The sequence below is a fragment of the Brachyistius frenatus genome, unplaced genomic scaffold (assembly GCF_029030835.1).
Source record: "Brachyistius frenatus isolate BFR_SWC_R1_liver_20210118 unplaced genomic scaffold, ASM2903083v1 Contig_102, whole genome shotgun sequence".
Taxonomy (NCBI): domain Eukaryota; kingdom Metazoa; phylum Chordata; class Actinopteri; family Embiotocidae; genus Brachyistius; species Brachyistius frenatus.
Window position 1 is genome coordinate 1,004,852 of NW_027210701.1, and position 22,941 is coordinate 1,027,792.

At 46.6% G+C, this 22,941-nt stretch overlaps 4 protein-coding genes across 4 annotated transcripts; 1 reads left to right on the forward strand and 3 right to left on the reverse strand.

Moving 5' to 3' along the window:
* Positions 1-1,810: 1,810 nt before the first annotated feature.
* Positions 1,811-3,533, reverse strand: sstr1a (somatostatin receptor 1a). The gene has a single exon (XM_069711628.1). The coding sequence runs from the start codon at positions 3,421-3,423 to the stop codon at positions 2,149-2,151; it is 1,275 nt and encodes a 424-aa protein (XP_069567729.1). The 5' UTR covers positions 3,424-3,533; the 3' UTR covers positions 1,811-2,148.
* Positions 3,534-4,788: 1,255 nt separating this feature from the next.
* On the reverse strand, positions 4,789-7,660 carry clec14a (C-type lectin domain containing 14A). The gene is made up of 2 exons (XM_069711627.1): positions 7,446-7,660; positions 4,789-6,824 (listed from the first exon to the last, which is right to left on the reverse strand). Exon 2 carries the CDS (start codon positions 6,787-6,789, stop codon positions 5,482-5,484), a length of 1,308 nt encoding a protein of 435 aa, XP_069567728.1. The 5' UTR covers positions 6,790-6,824; positions 7,446-7,660; the 3' UTR covers positions 4,789-5,481.
* A 2,646-nt stretch (positions 7,661-10,306) lies between these two features.
* sec23a (Sec23 homolog A, coat complex II component) lies at positions 10,307-22,805 on the reverse strand. The gene is made up of 20 exons (XM_069711614.1): positions 22,755-22,805; positions 21,665-21,928; positions 21,524-21,581; positions 21,356-21,442; positions 21,026-21,262; positions 20,852-20,928; positions 20,624-20,768; positions 19,855-20,013; positions 19,658-19,773; positions 19,432-19,555; positions 19,266-19,346; positions 18,352-18,441; positions 13,431-13,537; positions 12,993-13,146; positions 12,838-12,915; positions 12,567-12,728; positions 12,283-12,369; positions 11,382-11,537; positions 11,059-11,124; positions 10,307-10,975 (listed from the first exon to the last, which is right to left on the reverse strand). The coding sequence occupies exons 2-20, from the start codon at positions 21,883-21,885 to the stop codon at positions 10,886-10,888; spliced, it is 2,295 nt and encodes a 764-aa protein (XP_069567715.1). The 5' UTR covers positions 21,886-21,928; positions 22,755-22,805; the 3' UTR covers positions 10,307-10,885.
* LOC138628542 (adenosine receptor A3) lies at positions 15,023-17,182 on the forward strand. The gene is made up of 2 exons (XM_069711635.1): positions 15,023-15,754; positions 17,025-17,182. The coding sequence occupies exons 1-2, from the start codon at positions 15,058-15,060 to the stop codon at positions 17,180-17,182; spliced, it is 855 nt and encodes a 284-aa protein (XP_069567736.1). The 5' UTR covers positions 15,023-15,057.
* Positions 22,806-22,941: the final 136 nt, after the last annotated feature.

Consider the following 22,941-nt stretch of genomic DNA (forward strand, 5'->3'; position numbering starts at 1 on the left):
CTGGCTGTATGTGTTGTGTGAGGGTTTCGACGTGGTCTCAGTGGTTCCTGTCTGTCGGTCAGACCGTCATGCTGATGACTTTATTGATTATATTTTGTGTTCGTATTGATTATCGTTGCCTTCGTCTCACCTGGAGAGTTTAATTGCATCATCGTCTGCTGACAGATGACCTTCAGTCGGCCGACAGTGGATCAGTTAATGACTTGCTGATGAGATGGAACATAAATCCTCAGATGTGACCAGAGAAAAGCTTTTATCATCAACATTATTGATCTGATTGACTGATTCAGGCCGCTGCAGATTACAGAGCAGCTTCAGAACAGCTCTTCTTCTTCATCTTCATCATCAGAGGCCCAGAGCAGTTTCCTGTAGACTGTCAGCTGATCTCAGCACAGCAGGAAACGTAACATGTCACTATAATCAACATTCTTATCTTAAATCATAAAAAAAAAAAAAAAAGAAGAGCCTCGACCTGAATGGTTGGTTTGGTTTGTTATGATATTAAATCAATTCCACATGTATGGTCACAGTCTGCATCTCCCCGTCTCCTTGTTATGGTGCCGAATAATGGAGTCCAAAATTTGTCTAAAAGTAGCCCAAAACTAGGAACGAAACCAGTTTTAAGTCAAGTCCAAAACAAAGTCCAAAATAATTCTGAAAGTCTAAAACCAGGTCAAAAACTAGTCCTAACCAAGTACAAAACTCAGTCCTAAACATGTCCCAAACCATGTAGAAAACCAGTTCTTACAGAGTCCAAAACCAATCCTAAGCTTATCCAAAACAAATCAAAAACCAAGTCCAAAATCTGTGAAACTTGTCCAAAACAAAATAAAAAACTAGTACTAACTAAGCCCTAAACCTGCCCGAAATCAGTTTAAACCAAGTCGAAAACCAATTCAAAAATCTGTCCTAAACGTGTCCCAAACCATGTTGAAAACCAATTCTTACCGAGTCCAAAACCAGTCTAAAACTATTCCAAATGAAATCCTATACCAAGTCAAAAGAGGTCCTAACCAAGTGCAAAACGTCCTAAACCAGTCCTATACCATGTTGAAAACCAGTTCTTACCGAGTCCAAAACCAAGTCCAAAATCAGTCAATCCTAAATCCGAAACTATGTTGAAAACTAGTCCGAAACCGAGTCCAAAACCAGTTTAAACAAGCTACATTCGTCGTCCTTCACAGCGTTGTTGTCCTCAGTTTTCTGTCCTTCGTCATAAAACATTGGCTGATTAAGACACAAACAGTCAACATTAACGAGTGAATTTAAAAAACGCCCTCATACTTCCAGACATTGGAGTGAAATTTTGTCTTAAACAGTGAAATAATTCTTGAGTTAAAGCCACAAGCGTGTTTTGTGAGGTCACCGTGTGACCTTTGACCCCCAAAAATCAAATCAGCTCATCCTTGAGTCCAAGAGAACGTTTGTACCAAGTTTGAAGAAAATCACTCAAAATGTTCTTAAGAAATTGCGTTAATGCGAGCTTCAGCAATCCAACCCGTTGTCACGGCAATATGTGTAATACACCCATCAGCCCAGAGGAGGGCAGCGTGTCAGTGTCACAGCTTTGCCTCGAGAGCCATACACAGGCTTAAAGACAACAAAAACACATGGTCAGGGTTAAGCACAAAAACTATTTTGAGATCGATGTTGCGTTTTTCGGGACTCGAATCCCAACCCGCTCAGTGAAATTTTGTTAATTACGCCACCAAACCAATAGTCGTATAAAGACCTCACTGTCTTTGGCTAATGACCTGCGTGACATGACCTGACCATGACTTCCGCTGCAGAACTCACTCGTACGATCGCATTGAAAAACACAACTTTGTTTATTGATCTGCGTGAAAATATCGGACATTTAACAATCAACTTTGGTTTGAATTAAACTTAAATCGTACAACAAAATTAGAACTCTAAAATTTACATTTCCGGGCTCCCACTTCCTGTCCGTGCTGATGATCGGCTTTGATGCTGATAAGTGATTATTTACTGATGAACCTGCAGGTGACAGAACGAGCTGTTCACTGAGTAAAAACACAGAAAGGATCCAGGCTAGAGTCCGAACACCTGAACCCATCCAGAGGAGAACCAGGGGCAGGTGAAAACAGTCTGGTCCTGTAAGTTCTGGAGGCCTCAGTAGGGCTCAGACTACATCCTGGAGCTGATGTTGGGGACGGTCTTGTTCCGGCTAACTGAGACCCACTCCTGGTCCTCCTGTTGCACCTGGTCCTGGTCCTGCTGCTGGTCCTGGTCCTGGTCCTCCTGCTGGTTCCCGTCCCCTGGCTGGTCCTGGTCCTCCTGCTGGGCCCCATCCCCGAGCTGGTCCTGGTCCAGGCTGAGTCTGCGGCTCTTCAGGGCTGTGCTGTAGTAGTCCAGGTAGTCCAGGGGCTCCTCGGGGGCCTCCATCCAGCGCAGGCACAGGATCCTCTGGAAGGAGCGCCGGAAGTTGTCAGACAGGAAGCCGTAGAGCAGAGGGTTGGCACAGCTGTTGGCGTAGCCCAGAACCACGGCCAGCTGGCTGAGGGTGGGGTCGTGACGCTGCAGGAACACGCCCACCAGCTGCACCACGTGGAAGGGCATCCAGCACAGCACGAACACCGACACCACCACCGTCACCATGACCGTGATCTTCCTCTCGGAACGGCAGCGCTGCTGCCAGCCGGCCCGCAGCGCCACGGCCCGCAGCTGGCTCAGGATCAGCGCGTAGCACAGACAGATGGCCAGAACCGGCAGCAGGAAGCCCATAAGGAAGGCGTACACGGCGAAGGCAGCCATCCAGCGTCGCTCCGGCTCCGGCATCTGCACGTTGCAGGCCACCGAGCCGTCCGAGTTGGGGGCGGTGGAGGCGAACAGGATGATGGGGAGAATGACCAGCAGAGAGAACAGCCACACGCACGCGTTCACCAGTTTGGCCACGGTGGGCCGCCGGTACCGGGACGCGCGCAGCGGGTGCACCACGGCGATGTAGCGGTCCACGCTGAGCACCGTGAGGCAGTAGATGCTCGTGAACATGTTGATGGCGTCCACGCTGAGCACGAGGCGGCAGAGCGCCGCGCCGAACGGCCAGCGGCGCAGCAGCGCAGCGGTCACCACGAACGGGACGCTGAGCATCAGCAGCTCGTCCGCCACCGCCAGGTTCAGCAGGTACAGGTTGGTGGCCGTCTTCATCTTGGCGTACCGGAAGATGACGTAGATCACCATGGAGTTCCCGCTCAGACCGACCAGACACACCAGCGAGTAGATGGAGGAGATGAGAGCCGCGCTGCTCGCCGACGGCGCTCCGCCGCCGGGCACCGAGTCGCTACCGGATCCGTTCAGCGAGAAGAAGCCGCTGCCGTCCTCCAGGGAGCTCACGGAGACCGGGAGAGGAGAAGGAGAGGAGGAGGAGGAGGAGGTGTTCAGCTCCATCTCAGACAGGTTCATCCAGAAAAACAGACAAGTGATGAACCGGAGCCGCCGCGTCTCCTCATATGATCCGGTAACACCGGAGAAATGCTCCTCCAGTACAGAGAGGGAGGGGGGTAATCATCTCATCACGTTATTGATCAGTTGTGTCCTCCCTCCGCGCAGGATTTAAACAGCTGTTTACAAATGTAAACCAAAACAGACGTCCCCCTAAACACAAACAAACAAACCAATAAACAAACAAACAAACACTGATCAAGAATCAATAATCAGGTCTGAAGCTGCACTGAAGTCATTCATGTTTGAGAAAAAAAAACGGAATTATAACACAATTTTTCCATATGAATATAGAAACATCTATAGATATATAATGATCTATTGATCGGTTATCATGTGATTGGATAATAACATTTATCAATATAACATAATCTGTTGAATTCATTGATCACCGAAACCAATCAGCCAAAGTCATTTAAAAGTAAAATATGTCAGAAATTGTCTTTGTTCAGTTGTTGTTTTTATAAACTAAATAATAATTGATTATCAAAACAATAGCAGATTAATGTTCACGACACAAACAAGTGGAAGAAAAATAGACACCTTCAATAAAAACAAAACCTGTTCAGGTCTTCAAACCGGATTCTGTGCCAGAGTCCCTTTTCGGGACCAGGATCAGCAGGAGGAGGAAATAACTCAACTCAATCTGGGGTCAGTGTGGGCCTCAGTCTGTCTGATTGGAAGAGATCCAGAGGCCTGATCAATAACAGAAAAACTTGACACTTTTTTATTCCTTTTATCACCTTCAGATTCTGCTTTGGATCCTCTGAAGGGCCTCGAGCCTCAGGTTGATGACCGCTCCTATCGTTTCCTGTCTCAACATCGGCTCTTCAGGAAACAGGAAATCCAGTTTGTAAACACACAGTGACTTTAGATTATACTACAGAAACCTTGTATGTAACCAGCCAAAAGTATGTGGACAGCTCAGCACTGCAGCCTCATGGGATTTGTAAAAAGTTGACCCCAAATGATGTCCAAATACTTTTGGCCACATATTGTATAATAAATAGAAATGTGCCGACTCCTCTAAAAACATGTCACTGGAACAAACTCACTACCTGCTCGTATGTGGTTGACGTAACAGTGACCTGTAAGTGTCCACATACTTTTGGCCATGTGGTATTTTCACAGCTACCCATTTGACGGAATTAAATGCACTCAATGTTCAAAAGTATGTGGACAGCAACCCATGTGATTACTATGGGCAATAAAGGGCTGGGTGTCCACATGCTTTTGGCCATATAGAACAGTATTCATCAAAGGATTTTCCCCCCGTCATTTACAAATAGAACTTGCAAAACTAACTTAAAACAACAAATACTTTTATTGATGAACATTTAAAACTCCAGTGTCATCAAGCTTCAAACATGAATAAAGTTTAATTTTACTCCGAGTAAAACTCAGAAACAGAAATTCATTGAGGCATTTTATTTTAAGAGAAAAAAAAGTAAAAATTCCTTCGTTTCACTTCACAGCTTAAACCGAATTCTAAAAAGATTTGAATTAATTTCAACAGTTTGTTTCTTACTGAGAGTAAAAACATAAAAGTAGAAACAAATGAAAACATATTCAGTTCATGCTGAAGGATTCTGAGTTGTTATAGATTATTTATTAAAGATTAATGTGATATAAAAACATTTGATTGATTACATTAAAGATTCAAGAAAATTTTCACTTAAAAATATCATGAAATGTTCTAATTAATAATTCTGAATCACTTTTCTGTCTTTAAATAATGAACAATGTTTAGAACATAAAATTGTAATTAATTTTAAAAAATGATTTAAAAATATTTATAGGGTCTTTTCTGTTATGTCCAGAACGTGAAGTCCATTTGGTTAATTAGAAATAAATCCTCAATTATTTATTCATAAATTAATCTATAAATATTGGATTTAACGGGCCAGAAAAGTAAAAACATTTTAATCCAAAAATGACTTCTTGATGACGTCACCCAATAAAGGTAATTCTTCTGTCCCACAGCGAACTGTAATGATGATGATGTCACTCGACCAATCCTCATGTTGCTGCCGTCTCATTGGCTGTTTCAAAGGAATCCCTATCATTCTTGCTCTTCATCGCCATCTTCTCTGCTTTCTTTGTGGCGTGTTTTTTGGATCGCTTCATCAAGCAGCACTTCACCGTCACCCCAACAATCACCAACAGAATCACCAGTGCCGCCACGGCAACCAGCACCGGGATCAGGATGGCTGAAACCGAGCCGCTGCCGTCGATCTTCACGGTGTCCTCGCATGTCCGAGAGTTTTCGTCGTGTTGCTTCCCGTTGACGTCGTAGCAGACGCACCTGTAGGAACCCTCGGTGTTCAGGCAGGTGTGCCTGCAGGGGTCGCCGGCGCCGCACTCGTCCACATCCATGCAGTGTCCGGATGTGTCTTTCCGGAAGCCGTCGGCGCACGACAGGCAGATGGCGCTGAAGTTGGCCGGCGAGCCATCGAGCGTTCGCCACATGCCAGGACGACCTGAACAGGTCAGGTCCAGCTGGACCGAGGACCAGCACTCCACTCGAATCCTGTTGCTGTTGTCGGGGTCCAGACTGATGGAGCGTTCGCCCTCGATGGAGGGATTGTGACACAAGTCCAGTCCCAACACTGGACCGGAGCCAGGACTGGGTCCAGGTCTGGGTCCAGGGTTAGGTTTCAGCTCAATGTCTGGTCCGGGTGTCAGAAGTTTAGGTTGCAGTGTCACAGATTCAGGCTTTAATGGTGCAGGTCTTGTTTCAGGTGGAGCTGGTCCGGATGGTTCTGGTGTGGCAGATTTAGGTTCAATAGTTGTTGGTTCTGGTGTAGCACGTGTAACGGGGGTGTTTTTGCCCTCAGGTGACCCTCCGGTCACTCCGTCCTTCAGCTTGCAGATGAAATGGTACTGACTCTTACAGGTGACAGGGATCAGACCCCACCCGGTTACCGTCGACCCGTCAAACTGCACCTTCAGTGCCGCACATAGGACCGCGGTGCAGGTGAGCGTCGGCTCCTCCGCCCAGTTGATCACCTGCGACTCCTGGCCGCTGCCATCCGTCCATCTGAACCCTTTCAGTGGCAACGACAGGTCCACGCACTCGTTCTTGACCTTCTTCAGCCCGACCCACCAGGTGAAGTCATCCAGAGGCAGTACCGATTTGGAGACGAGCCTCAGGATGTCTTCGACTTCCTGCTTGGTGGTGACGGTGGTGAGGACGCCGGGGGAGCAGTCCTTTACGGCCTGGTCGAAAGCAGTTCCGATTCGGTGGAGTTTGTATTGAGGCGGCGAGGACGAGACATTTCTCAGTAGGAAGACGACGATCCAACAGCAGCAGAGCCTCAACTCCATCTCCTTTAGCCCCGCCCCCTTTGGTAATGATGTCACTGTCAAAACAAAGATAAAAATGTTTGTTTGCATACCTTTACACCTCTTATGACATATTACCACGTTTTTTTTTACATCATATTATACTATTACGTTTTTACAACATATTGGTACGTTTTTGTACAACATACTCAACTATGGCAATTTGTACGACATTCTATATTATTGTTATTTACGACATACTATACGATTCAGGTTTTTTGTTACCACAATTCCGTTTTACCACATAATAAATGGTGAATTTTTTACGACATGCTATACCATCATTTTTGGACAAACTACTATTTACTATCTGTACATATATATATAAAAAAAGTAAAAAGGTCTATATATATATATATATAGACTTTTTAACGACATATTGTACAACAATGTTTCTAATGACATACTATACTATGACGTTTCTTACGAAATACTAGACCAGGGCTATTTCATTTCCATAGCGACAGGGCCAGGCAGGAAGATCACTTGGTACATTTATCTAATAGTTTGAACCCTTTATTCGTTATTGTCAGCTCTATTGATCTGTTTCTTTTTAACTCTGTCTCCCAAAGACCGGAGTCAACATCAATAATCAATTTATTAAATTTAATGTGAGTTTGTTGAGTCCTTTTTCTTACCGTTTCCAACCCGTCCTCTTCGATACACCTCTGAAAAGCGATTACCCTCCTTTATCCACACTTCTTCTTCTTCTTCTCCTCCTCTCTTTATGATTTCCTCTTCTTTTGTTTTCTCCGTCTTTAAAACACACTTTTGTCCACTTCTTGTTTTGATATGATCCCAGCTTCTCCACAGTAGCTCTGCTGACAGACTGACTGCCAGTCTCACCCCTCATCCACCACAGTACCTCCCCCCAACCCTCCGCCCCCTAATGCCCCCACCACCTCCTGCACAGGAAGTGTGTTGAGTCTTGATAAGGTGAGCTGGTTTCCTCCAGAGGAGCAAATATGTCCACATTCTGAAACCTCTAAGATGTTTGTACCAAATCTCAGTCAGAATTTCAACATTTTTCAGATTCAGAATAGATTAACTGTTATTGATTGATTAGATGAACGTATTGATCCCACACTGAGAAGCACAGGAACAGAAGCAAAGTACAGATGAGGAACTTGGACCTTTAAATGTAGTAATCACCAATAACCTCAAACCTCCTCAAAGACCCAGGGACATCTTCAAGGATTCCTGCAACCTCAGCAGCCAATGAGAGAGCAGGATTCTCTGTTGGCTTCATTCAAGCTGAAATCAGTTTGATCAGTTTAACACGCACACGCACACACACACATACACATACAACTATTGTATGAGTACAAACAGTGGAAACACACACGCACACACTGGGGGATGATTGTTGTCACGGTGACTCAGATGCTTCCTGTTTCCCGGAGGAAGTGTGAAAAATGACAGGAAGTGGACGGTTGTAGAGTGCAAAGGCACGACTAATGGACTGTTGTCGTCATGCGTACTAGTGTGTGTGTCTGTGTTGATTCTCATCTTGTTTGACTTTGGTTAATAGCCCAAAGACTTACGTTTTGGAGTAATGTGTGACCTACCTCCTACTGATGGGACAGTTTTTAAAGTTCACCATGACATTATCGCCGAGGTCCAACTTACTAGTGTGACATCATCAGCACCAGTATGAGAGGACGCTTTGTCCAGTCCTCACTGGTGTTTGAGGCCACGTCCCATTTTGTTCATGTTTTTATTAATTTCTTATTTCATCAGTGTTCCCGTCATGACTGTTCTTCTTGTGATCTGTCCATCTACCTCAGCAGGTGAGGAGACTTCTGGGCTGATGACACCGTCTCATGACAGACCCTAACACCTAAGGCACCGTGCAGGATGAAGTCAGGCCCTGATGTCATCCACCCTGTGACACCTCACTGCGACTGACCGGAGGATTCAGGTGAGGTCACACACAAGTACACTATTGATTATTGATCGGGCATCCTGCTGCTCTCAGTCAAAGATGGAGGTTTAACCAGGAGATAACTTCCTGTGAGGGACCAGGCTCATTAACAAAATAAAAGACCCTGAATGTAAACTGCTGTCAGTGTCTCAACCTGCAGTCCCGATCCCATAACGTGTCAGCTGATGATCAAACGGTTCAGCTTAGCTTTTCAGACACGTGTCGGTGCTCGCCTCCACGGCAACAAACCCGGGTTAGAACTGGTTACAAACTGGTTTCTGTTATTATTCCTGTTTGTTTAGCTGATGGAGGGTTATTACCGTGGCAACAGGGACAGTGAGGAGGAGGAACCCTTGTAACTGATGCCATCAGTGGCTCTATGTTGTGTTTTGTGCTCAGCTCAGCAGACACAAGTACATTTGTGATCTGTGATTCAGCTGCAGATCAAACAGCTGCTGTTGACATGTTCTCTCACAGGGGGGCAGTGTTCCCCTCTCACACAATAGTTCAGTTCATGTAGATTTATGGAAACTTTTTTTTAAACATACTACACTATTAAATGTATTATGACAGACAATGACATTTATTATAAAAAAAATAATAATAATTTGAACGACATGACTTTTTAAAATATTTTAAATGACTTTTTTTTTATCAATTTTTGGACGACATGATTATGACTTTTTTTTCATATTTCGAAGGACACTATAGTATGACTTTTTTCACATTTTGAACGAGTTTTTTTAATCATATTTCGGACGACATTAAAGAAGTATGACTTTTTTGTGCTATTTCTGATGACAGCTATAAGTATGACTTCCGTTCAAGTTATGTCAGGCAACACAATGGTGCAGTTGTCAGCGTTGTTGTCTCACAGTCTAGAGGTCCCTGGGACTTTCTGTATGGAATTTGCATGTTCCTGCATAAGTAATAACCTAAAAATATGTCGTCCAAAATATGGATGACATGCATGTAGTCCATAATGTAAAACAAATGTCATACATGTAATCATAAATGTGACAAAGTCACACACAAGAACATGCAATCCTCCACAGACAGAGTTCCAAGCCTTCTATCGAACCCAGTACTTCCTGATTGTGAGATGACAACGCTAGCAACTGCAAAGTTGTGCTGCCTTTATTGCGTGTTTGTCTGACTTTTAAACATATTATTGAAGATAGCACGGTGGTGCAGTGGTTAGCATTGTTGTCTCCCAGTCAGAAGGTCCCAGGCTTGATTCTTGCCCTTGACGTGGCTTTTATTACTTTTAATGACTTTCTTATTAAATTTCGGACGACAAGCTACAGTATGACTTTTATATTATATTTTAGACGACATGCTATAGTATTACTTTTTTTTTTTCTCACTTTTTGGACGACACGCATGTGTATGACTTATTTCCATATTTTGGAGGACATGCAATAATATTACTTTTTTTCACATTTCACACGAGATGCTATAGTATGACTTTTTTTTTTTATTTTAGTTTGACTTTTTTTTTCAACATTCATTTTACGTTGTAGATTTATGGAAACCCAAACATTAACTGTTTTAGAAAGACACAAACACAGTGAAGCTCTTCTCAGCAGTTTTATTAGAAACATGAGAAAGAAAAAATGACAATGTCTGCAGGACCTTTAGTGTACGATGGCTTTAAAATGGGCAAACGAAGAGACGGCAGAGGAAGGATGGACAAACGTTTTTTCCAACTGTGTAAAATAATTATATTGAACAACCAACACTTTAATACTTCTGATCCCGACAACATGCTGCTGAAGATTCAAAATAACACCAGTCTTTTCCACCAATCAGAAAGCTCTCCGAACAGCCATCACTTACTCCTTCCTGGTTCACATTTAAAGATCTCTATTTGAAAATCACACGGAGACTATCATTGTGGAAATCATGGTTGTGGATAATGTGTGTAAGCGCTGCTGTTGTGTCATACATTTTTTTTTAAGTTACATCTGTAATAGATGAATGACAAAAAAACTATTGGCTGTCACTGTCCTAAAGCTGCTGCTGATTGGCTGACAGCAGGCTGAGGGTGGTTGTTGGTTGGTTCACAGGTTGTCATGGCAATTGAGGCAGCAAATTCAAATAAAACATATATAACAGACAGGTGAGGTCAGGGTCAGAACGGGTAAGGTGGGATCAGGCGGCGCTGGAGACAGCGAGTTTCTTCAGGTGGTCCATGAACACCTGCAGGCTGACGTCATCTGTCAGGATGGGCGCTCCAGACTCCTGCAGAGGGTATGACTCATGTCAGCAGTGCGTCTCATTGGTCCATGTTTAAAGGTGTCTGAGATTAAAGGTGAGAGTCTTACCTGTCCCCAGGCGTACATGTTGTTGTGGGTCTGGGAGGGATTCACTTTGGAGAGCAGGAAGCGAGCCTGAAAGCATCAGAGCGACAATGAGAACTCCTGTGTACAAGTATTTGATGCGTGCTTCTATTGATGTATGTCATGGTCCGAAATGTGGGGAAAAAAAAAAGAAAAAAAGTCATACTATAGCATGTCGTCCGAAATATGACAAAAAAAAGTCATACTACAGCATGTCGCCTATGATAGACTATCCTATGACGCTACTTGTGTTGTATAGTGTGTGTATTAGTGTTATAAACATGATATGTTGTTGTGTTTGCTCCCACCTGGCTGCCTCCGTGCTCCGTGTCGATGTATCTCGGCATGGGGAAGCGGGTGTGCAGCAGCTCCTGAGCGTCATCCACCGGAGCCTGAAGGAGGTGTCGGAAGTTTTCGTACTCGGCCATCTCCTGATAGCCGGCCTTCCTCCACTGAGCGACCGTCTGAGGCAGACACACAGAAGTTATTGTACACGCACACGTAGTGTGAACTTCCAGTTTTTATTGTAAATTCATGTTGTGGCTTTGTTTTTTTCTGAATAGGTTCTGTTTTTTCCTGATGTCTTTGAAGTGGTCACAGGAGTTGAAATAAATGAGGTGCTGTGAGCTGACATGTTGATTTTCATCTGCTCAATAAAATCATGAGAGTTATGAGTGTGCGATTATTTTATACAAACATCATAATATCGTTTCGACCGATGACTCACCAGAGTCCATATAGAATTTGTATTTATTTTTCATGTTTCTGCAGAGATCTGATAATGAAGAGGAGGAGACAAAGCTTATTGTTTTTCTGTTTACTTTGTAAAATCCTGATTAATAGTGCTTTCAGACTAATAGAAGTAAATCATTGATTGCCTTTTATGATTTAATGATAATGATTAGATATGAATGCAGGTGATGGATAAATAAGCACAGCTGGTGTTGCGCTGCAGCAGATTATATCACACAAAATAACTCATTTCCAGTCAGCAGCTCTTTCTCCTCTCCTCTCCTCTCATCATCAAGACAAACCACAGAACAGGAAGTGACTGGGTGTACGGGAAATGTGGTTGTTATAATTAACATTAGGTGACCAATCATCTCTCCTCCCTGCCCTCCTCGGTCTAATGGTGCGTGGTATGTGTTGAACTACGCGAGTTTATTCAGCCTTCCAGCTGTGAAAGGTGTCCAGGTGTTCAGTGCTTACCTCTCCGTGGTAGATGAGGATCTGGAAGAACGTGTCCATCAGCAGGATTCGGTCCGGGAGGATGCTGCTGCTGTCCAACAGGACCGGCTGGAATGAGCGCGCACACACACACACACACACACACACACACACACACACACACACACACACACACACACACACACACACACACACTCTGACTTCCTGTTTCTCAACATTTAAACTTCAGAGTCACTCCCCTGCTGCAGAGTTTTTTTTAAACAAAGTCACAACACTCTCCGGTGTGTACCCTATTGTGCACATACCTCAGGCGGTCCGTTGAAGGAGTAGGCGTACAGCACCGGCTGGATCATGATGAGCGCCTGCGTCAGGTCCTGCCGGTTGAACTGATGTCGGTAGTACGAGCTCTCGTCTGGACTGTTGTTGAACACCTGCAGGAACGGAGAGCGCCGCAGGTGGAACATGAACTGAAACCAGAACACACACAAAAGCGTCAGTGAAGGTTCCACCCACGTGTTTCAGGAGTAACCGTGGATGTAGAAGAGGAGGTGCAGGGTATTATGGGATGCGGATCACCTGAGGATAGAGGGAGAAGGTCTCGGAGAACCTGAAGGAGTTCGGGTCGTCTTTGTGGTAATCTCCGAACTTCTGACACTGAACACAAACACAGACGCGTTTAAGAACCACATCCTAATCCCGTTAATGATCTGAGTCCACGTTCGTCTGCGTACCAGTCTGATCAGCTGTCTGTCCAACCACCTGAGGACATCCGGCCCCTCCTCCGTCTCCGCCCGGTACACCGCCAACCTCGCCATCAAGATGGCCGCTGCCTCCTGATCGAAAGATGCGGCGATGCTCTGGATCTGAGTCTGAGCGTCGGCCCAGCTGGACGGGGAGGAAGCAGCAGATGATGTGACTTTAATGCCGGTCAGATATATCAACAGATCTTTCAGCACCGCCTGTAGTGGTCACTCACAGTGTTGCAACCAGAAACCTTTTTTTTTTTTTTTTTTTTTAATTTTAGGACAAACAAGGACAAATTTCATAAAGTAAAATCCTTCAATTAAACGACCATATGGTTTCCTAAAAGTTGCCCTGTGATTGGCTGCCGGGTGTGAGTGTGTTTCCTGATGAAACGAGTTGTGTAAAGTGCAGGTGTGCCGTCGTACTTCCTGGCCGTGGTGGTGACCCGGATGCGTCTCTGTCCTGACGAGTGTTGGTACTGAGTGACGAACTGGATCGCACCGCGTCCGCCCTGCGGGATCGGAGCGTTGTGCTGCAGGAGACAAGAGACGGGTCGGATCAACAATCACGTCTGGTTGGACCAATCACAGCAGAGGTCGGCAGCTTCAGGTGTGCGGCAGCTCTGTGGTCAATAATGATTTATTTTAAAGTTTGTTGTCAAAGCAAGACTGCGAAATTACAATGTGAACCTCATGAAGTCACCGAACACTCATAAAACACTGCGCTCTGATTGGCTGTTTCACACACGAGCTCCTCGGCGGTCTGAGGTTCAGCGGGATTGATGATGGTGATGATTACACACCTGCACACCTGCTATTACCCGAGTCAGGCAGCGTGACACGTGTACACACAACACACACACACACACACACACACACACACACACACACACACACACACACACACACACACACACACACACACACACACTTTTGAAACTAGGTTTTGTTTTGGTGTCTTCATTTAGAAAACTTTCTATCTTTAAAAGTCCGTCCCAACGTCCCAGGACGGCACAAAATATCCGATGGTTTAGAAAAACCAAATTTGTCCCCCCCACTGACACAGGAAATTGGACATTCAGGTAGTGTTGACTTTACTGTCAGCAGATAACTGTGTGTGTGTCTTCCTCATCATCATCATCTCAGCAGGTGACGGACACGTGCCCCGTGGCAACGCTGCCTCCGGAGACACACACTGAGCAGGACACGCCTCCTGCTCAGAGTTGGATCAGACTCAGATCACACTCTCCATCGATGGATATCAGCGATCACTTGGTCTGATCGTTGACCCAGACGTCCTCGGTACCAAGGAAACCATCAGAACCTTCTTCTGTTTCCAGGAACTGGAGGTTTCATGATTTCGCTGACCCCCCCCCTCCGGACAGTTTCTGGATCAGGGGAACTTCAGGGGACCAGGAACAAATCCAAGAAAAAGGTTCCTGGAAATGTTTGGTCATTGGTGTTTCACCGACATCAGGGTCGGTCGGCTCGGCTGTGACTCATTAAACCTCAGGTAAACCCTGCTGACCACGTCTTTTATCAGGAGACTCAGACCCCGACTGAACGACGACATGGAGGACGTCTGGAGTTCAGCTTCCTGAATCTGATTCATCGATCCAAGTGTTATCAAAGGGCAGCTGGACTTGTTTGAGGTTCTTTAATAAGTTTTAGGTCTCGTCTGAAAGGTTCCTCCAGTTCTGACTGACTGGTGGGGCGTCCCTGGGAGTCAGTGAGGGGACATGACTCATGGTGTTAACGTCTGCTAAGCTGCCTCGGAACAGATCTCAGGACTGTATTGTAAGCTTTGTCGGAGACTACATCCTCAGCTCAGTGATCGTTCATTCCAGTTTGACGTGGACGACTTTTTCAAACCATCGGAACCAAGAAGTCCAACTCGTGTGAAAGAGGACGCCACCGGTGAAGAAGTTGTTCAAGTCATCAGTATCAGTCAGCTTCTTGCAGTGGCATCAAGTGGTCATTAAAGGAACTGAGGAGCCTTCTGATGTCCCGTGTAATCGGTGATGTAACCTTGTAACTGTGAGTCTGTCTAAAGATGGCGGACGCTCTGAGAGCCCTGTACGCCACCCTCATGGTTCTGTCCAGTGTGGGCTCGGTCTGTGGGAACCTCCTCCTCCTGCTGGTGCTCCTCCTCAACAAGGAGCTGCGGTCCGACACGCTGGGCCTGACCCTGAGCTTCAGTCTCAGCGACCTGGCCCTCGGACTCTCCACCATCCCCTTAGGAGCCCACAACAGCCTCTCATGGCCGGGCCGGTACCCCAGCGAGGGCGCCCTCTGTCAGGGCAGCGGCTTCATCTTCCTCCTCCTGCAGACCTCCTCCATCCACGCGCTCACCTGGACCACCGTAGACAAATTCACAGAAATCTGCTTCGCCCTCAGCTACTGCAGCATCTGGACAGCCCGGCGTACCCAGGCGGTCCTGGTCCTGGTCTGGCTCTTCTGCCTGGTGAACGCTGCCCTGCCGCTGCTGGGTTTTGGCAGCTACGCCTACAGCGAGTCTCGGTTCCTCTGCTGCCCGAAGTTCATCCCTGACGACAGGTACTTTGTGGTGCTGTGGATGGGTTTGGGCATCGTGGCGCCGATCGTCACCTCGTGCTCTCTGTACGGATACATCGTCTACGTGGCCCGGAAGCAGGCCAGGAGGGGAACGTTCATGTGCAACGAGTTGCACTGCTTCTACGTTCCTGCCAACCACTACCTGAGGAGCTCCATCGTGATGGTCGCGACCTCAGGTGAGTTCATGCTCCGCCCTGATAGCGACTCACCGCATCTGTCTTCCCTGACGAACTGGTGTTGTACATCCAAACCTTTGCTGAAACGTTTCTCTAAATTTGTGCTCTTTTCTGAGGCTAAAGTATGTCGAACATAAGAATACGCAACTCGTCCACAAACCTCTGCAACTTGTCCACAAACCTCTGCAACTAGTCCTTTAGCTCCTCAACTAGTCCTACAACGAGACGTCTGTCCACAATTATATTTTGCAGACTATTTTTAGAACTGGTATTTTTCCACCAGGTTTCAGTAAATTTAATGAAGCAGCTTTGAAATACCAACATGACCTACACATTAGAAATTAAAAATGTATAATTTAGCAGATAACCTCCACATAACTAGATAAAATAAAGTTCTGAGACGGACGTTGGAGACTTTACAAGCAGTTGTTGGTGTTCAAAAAGGTTTTCCTCTGAAATAGGACTTACAATAAATGTAACTAAAATATAAACAATTTGTGTCCAGGTGACCACAGTGATTTAAACAGGGCACCATCATTGAGCTCTTCTTTGAGTAATGATAGTGAGTCATGAAGGTAAACATGGATGCTGATCCTCAGAGTCACTGTGACTCTCTCTGTCCCTGTTGCTCACCTTTTATCTCAGACGTCCAACATGGCTGCTGTGGCCCCGTTGTCATGGTGACATACACACATGATTCTGCTGTTTGTGCTGAGTTTTATGAGCACACGTTCTGTCCACAAATGAAACTGCCTTCCTCCCTGTGATGTTTGCAGACTGACATTTCAGATGTCTCATTCATTACACATAATTTTAAATATAAATAGAGTTTCACAGCCTGAAGTCTTCTGACCAGTTAGAGAACCCGTAAGTTCTGATGAATTCTGAAATAAAACTCATTACTCTTACTACATTTGTACACAGGTCACCACACCGGCCTGCAGACTACACCTGCAATGACTGCTCTAATAGAGCAATATCTAATATATCAGTTAATCAAGAAATCAATTAAGATCAATCTGCAACTAGTCCTCAGACCCCCCATAACCAGTCCCTAGACCTCCACAACCAGTCCCTCGACCTCCTAGACCTCCATAAACAGCCCCTAGATCTCCTAGACCTCCACAACCAGTCCCTAGACCTTTACGAGCATTCACTAGACCTCTGCAACTGGTCCCCAGCAACTTTTACAGCCAGTCTGTGGGAGGATGGCCTGTGTTTGGCTGGTTCTGATGTGGTCATGTGATAACAGTTTCCTGTCTGCCTGCAGTGTGTTTGTTGGTCTGCTGGCTGCCCTACATCTCAGTGTGTCTGTACGAGACCTTCAGCGGTCAACAGAGTCCAGCTGTGACCTCCGCCCTCTCTGCATGGCTGGTTCTGACCAGCGCCGCCCTCAACCCCTGGATCACCTGCATGACGCAGACGTAAGTGAGACCACACAGCTTCCAGGTTATTCCCTTTGTACAAGGGTCACATTAGTTGTGAAGTATCAGTATGACGTCATTTTTTAACGCAAACATAACGTCTGCGTCGGTGTGACTCCAGCAGGTACAGGGTGGCAGTGCGTCGAACTTTCAGAAGGTTTATCCAGAGGTGTCCCTGTTCTGAGACGTGTCTGCAGTCCCGCCCCCAGAGCTCCGCCCTCCACCTGCACATGACCAATCACATCAGCACAACAACGACAGCCTCTACAACCACAAGTCCACCGTCATCACCAGAAACACTGACACCGCCGTGATCCTGCTTCTTCATCATCATCATCATCATCATCATCATTTTAACTCCAAAGACAAACACTTTCTGTAACTGCAGGGACAATGAGGCTGAAAGGTGACTGTCAAGAGTGCATTCTGGGACATGTAGTTCATCCTTCCATTTGACGAATGGCTTTTTGTACAATCAACACATCATGGACTAGTTGTGCCAGACCATAAACCAGCCCTGAAGCTGAGCTGTCTGATTGAAAGATTTTATCAACTTTTCGATGCTTCGCCATAAAATCCTGAACACACACCAGTGGAACAATACCCAAAAACTAAAGACTTAATTCCCAGCTAGTCCACAGAATCTTAGGCCTCATCTACAGGTGGACTGTCAGTGTTTCCCATCAGCCCCAGCAGTAGGTCCAGATTAAACTGAAGTGATCATCTAATCACGATCCTCGTGACCAACCCTACCCTTGTGGACTCCCTGTAATCCAGAAGCACAACAATTAATAATTCATAAATTCTTTATTAAACTCATCAGTTTAACTGCAGACAGGCAATATAATTATAACAATGAATAAAATAAATGGATCCAGACTTAATTTATGTTCATATTTAGTTTTGTGTGATTTCTGTGCTAACTAAAACTCACCTGTGGCTGCACCTGTTAGCTGTGTCTGTCTGTTATTGGCTCATATTTATGCAGCAGGAAGATCTGACAAGTTTGTGACATTAATTGGAGCTTTTATTTTGTTGAACTGAGCTGAAGCTTTTATTTTGTTGACAGCGGGTCTGCCTACATTGCCCTGTGCTGAGACATCACTCTAAATGTTCCACATCATTTGTGTGAATGTATAAGAACAGCCAAAAGTCAGAGGTCAAAGTTCATACCTGGTTGACGACCTCGAAGTAAAGAGCCAGCGTGGTGCACGGGTCGAGCCCACAGATCTTCCACTGACAGGTTCCTCCTGTCCCGATCTCCTGAAAAACATAATTACAGTGTGAAAAAAACATTTATACAGTGTCATACTGCCCTCCACAGGCAAAACATGGTAACTACACATGTTCAAACTGATTTATAACCTGGATGTGAACTTTTAACTTCTGTTTGACTACATAGAAAAAACTACAAGTAATTACACCTGCAGAGGACAGTGTTTGTGTTGTTCCTGTCTCTGCCTGTAGACGACAGTGTTTCTGTAGTTCCTGTCTCTGCCTGTAGAGGACAGTGTTTCTTTAGTTCCTGTCTTTGCCTGTAGAGGACAGTGTTTGTGTAGTTCCTGTCTCTGCCTGTAGAGGACAGTGTTTGTGTAGTTCCTGTGTCTGCCTGTAGAGGACAGTGTTTGTGTAGTTCCTGTCTCTGCCTGTAGAAGACAGTGTTTCTGTAGTTCCTGTCTCTGCCTGTAGAAGACAGTGTTTCTTTAGTTCCTGTCTCTGCCTGTAGAGGACAGTGTTTCTTTAGTTCCTGTCTCTGCCTGTAGAGGACAGTGTTTCTGTAGTTCCTGTCTCTGCCTGTAGAGGACAGTGTTTGTGTAGTTCCTGTGTCTGCCTGTAGAGGACAGTGTTTGTGTAGTTCCTGTCTCTGCCTGTAGAAGACAGTGTTTCTGTAGTTCCTTGTCTCTGCCTGTAGAAGACAGTGTTTCTTTAGTTCCTGTCTCTGCCTGTAGAGGACAGTGTTTCTTTAGTTCCTGTCTCTGCCTGTAGAGGACAGTGTTTCTGTAGTTCCTGTCTCTGCTTGTAGAGGACAGTGTTCCTGTCTCTGCTTGTAGGGGGCAGTGCAGAGCATAGTTTGGGGGTTAACGTACGTTCTCAGAGACGCAGGGTCCTTTGGCGTTCAGCGACACACAGGGGCCGATGGCTCCGGACACTTTGATCTCTCTGGATGTCTGAAACAGGAAACACGAGTGGGGTTTATTGGTCTGACTCAGGTGAGATTGGGCCTTTGTGTTCTCGGCGTCCCTCCTCTCGTACCTTGACCTCCAGCGTGGCAGCAAAGGCCATCTTGAAGGATTCCTGGATGTCTTTGGTGAAAACTCTCTGGAAGGTTTGCTTGAACAGAGACGTGTTGAAGGAATCGGCCATCACCATGTAACCTCTTAAAGAGACAGACACACACCGTCAGGTCACACAGACAAACACAGGGGGGCGCTAACCATCTTCTCATGAAGTATAAACGTGTGCGTGTTTGTGTGTGTACCCGGTGTGGTTGGAGCAGCACTTCATCTCCAACAGGCCGGTCTGATCGAGAGCGCACGCATAGATGTCGATGATGTGGCCGTTGGTGGATGCTCTGTTGGCCAGAGACTCGTAGTGCTGCAACAAAAACACATTAAACACAGCATTAAACAAGCCATCATGAGGTCAAAGGTGACTAGATCTTGAGCTCTCACTCACTTTGGTGGCTTTCTTCATGAACTTGGCATTGTCCTTCTCGATGTCGTGCCAGGACCTGATGGGGGTCTTCAGCTCGTCTCCCACCACCATGCCGGGCCCCTGCGTCGCCGGACCGCCGATGAATGTCATGATCCGAGCACCGGTGTTGGGGAAGGTGCACTGTGGGTAAAAACGTGAATCACACTCCATGTGGCGTCAGACCAAGCGTCATCCATCAGTGACGTCACCCATTGTTTTGTGAACGTTATGAAGCCTCCAGTTCAAATTCTGTCTGTCACCATCTTGGTAGTTCGGAGTGGATTGGAGCAGGAAGTGACCATATTTGGACGAGAAGGGGGAGGAGCGAGCGGTGGATCTGACTGATCTGATTGGAAAACTGACTTTACTACGTCCCACCCACCGATACCTGTTACATGACCGCACCACAGGCCTGTCAATCAAACAGACATGCCCCCAAAACCCATCTTTTTTAAGCTTATTTTCTAATTATTATGGATTATTTTCAGATGGACCTCCAGAAAACTAATAAGAAGGAGTGACTTTAGCTAACTACACCGAGATAACTGGTGGAGACATTTTATTGACTTTGTATTTGATGAGAGAAGTTGAATGGGAGTCTATGGAAACCGGCGTGTTTGGAGTGAAACTCGAGTGGCACTCGGTGGTATTGAAGTTTAAGGCACTGCAATAGCCTCATTTTTCAGATCCGAAAGCTACGTCCACTTTTACATACGGTCTATAATCTGAACCGTGACCCATTACGTCTTACCTCCAGCAGGCCCACGGCGATGGACATGGCGACGCCCAGCGAGCGCAGCGGCCTCTTGCCCTGAGTGACGGGCCAGGGGTCGCGCTGCAGCTCCCCCAACAGGTCAGTCAGGTTCATGTCAATCTTCTGGACCGGCTGCAGGAACCTGGAGTGAAGATCACCGAGAGGAATGAAACAAGAACACGCCTAGAACACGTTTAATACACGTCACACCAACTCTGAGTTTACCTGTTGGACAGAGGCTGCGGAGCTGTCTGAGGTCCTCGTCCCTGAGCAGCCGAAGGTTTGGTCAGACCGAGCATCTCCTGCAACAAACACGAAGCTGGTTGGAGAACCACTGTGCTGACGGAGACTCTGGACAGTGAACCAGTTCTGAAGGACTACAAGTGGACCCTGATCTACCTGCAGCTGCTTGGCGTTCAGGTCCTTGGTCCCCCTGAAGACGTAGCTCTTGGAGATCCCCTCGCAGCCCAACTCGTGGACCTGGACCATTCGCCCGAAGGTGATGAGTCCCACTAGAGCCGTGGGGGGCAGCAGAGACAGGGACATCTGCAGAGACTCCTTCAGAGCCTGCAGGTCCTCGTCCTCCATGCAGGTGTCCACCACGTATAGGAACACCAGCGGCATCTGAGGGCCCCGCTGAGGACAGAGACCAGAGACTGGGGTCACACATGTGATGACGTGGTGGGTCTGCTACCCGTGTCGACGCCTGCACCTGTCTACCAGTCTCACCTGGACCACGTACTCGATGGTGGAGAACTGAGGCAGCAGCTCGGCGGGCTGGTTCACCTCAGAGATTCCCGCGTAAGATGGAGGGAACTGAGACAGAAGGGAAGGACAAAGTGTCAACGTCTCTGCAGTGTCCACCTGTCAGACAGGTGAAGGACACTCTGGACTCACCTGGTTCCTCTGGTAGCAGAAGTTACAGGCCCACAGCTTGGCTCTGTAGTCCACCTGGCTGAAACACACAAACAGGTGGGAGTCAGTCAGTCAGTCAGACAGACAGACAGACAGACGTTAGGACAGATGGTGATGCTTTACCACAGCGGGTTGAGGACAGCGCGGCAGGTGGCACGGCTGCAGAGAACCGGTTCATACTGGATCGGCGGGAGGTCGGTCCTCTCCTTCAGGGGAGTGAACAGAGACGCCACCGGCACCACCATCCGGGTCGCCTCCAACCGGCTGGAGGGCCAAACGTTCCAGCTGAAGCGGACACCGTCGCGCTCCTCGTTCTGGGCGATGTACTCTGGGAAGGTTGCCATGGCAACGTAGGGTGGTGGAGGGGGTCACAATGTTGGGTAAAAGCTGGGGAGAGGTGGAAGCAATGTCAGAGTACTGTAGCTTAATAACTACTGACTGTTCTAGTTCCCTTCTATTGAAGTTTACTGCCATCTACTGGATGTTAAGATGTACTGTATTAAGTAGCTCAATGTTAATGAAAGAGTAAAAATAATTCCTGGATCCGCCCCGTGATTCAGATCCACTCCAGAATTTAGTGGGTTCTTGCTCGGACCCGACTTCACACTTCCACCAAGTTTCATCAAAATCTGGCAGCTAGTTTCTCTGTAATCTTGCCGACATACAGTTTCTTAAAATACTACAAAACTTGTACAGAGTTTGGTTGGTGGCCCGTTTCTCTGTTTGGTTCTGCTGGGTTCAACTGGACTCATGAACTCAGTGTTGGTTAAATCCTGCCTGCAGCTCAGAGTTCATCCTCCAAACATTCAGCGACATGTTTTCTCTATATAAACATATAAACTTCTCTACCTCCACCCACCAAAATCTGATCAATTTCCCACTATTTAAAGTCTGTTCGGTTTCTCCAGTCTCAAATCAAAGATGCTGCGACAGTACACAGGCTGACTTCAGCAGGTACCTGTGTGACACCTTCGGGTTCAGCAGCAGTATCGTCAATCAATCCACCTGGAGCGGAAGGTTTGGATTAAACTAACTATCACGCCTCCGAGCTAACGGCTAACAGCAGCCAACTGAGCCGGTGTTCCACTGCGTCACTAACGTCACAGGTGGCAGCTACAGGACGCACTGACAGGTGACCTCACGGAGTCCAGGTGACGCTGGAAGTCTGTCAGGTCCAGGTAACTCAATGTCAGAAGGTAAATCAGTGACTCACCGCCGCTCCGAAGCCGCCGCTCCTCTACGCTGACAACGAAGAAAAACAACATGGCGGCGGGCCGGCGCCACGTCAAGACACAGGGAGGCGAAATAAGCAGAGGTGTCACTCTGAGCGGTTTTCAGGAACCACATTCTCTTCTCTTTCTGTGGTTCAGGAGAAATCTTGAGATTTTGTTATTGTAGGA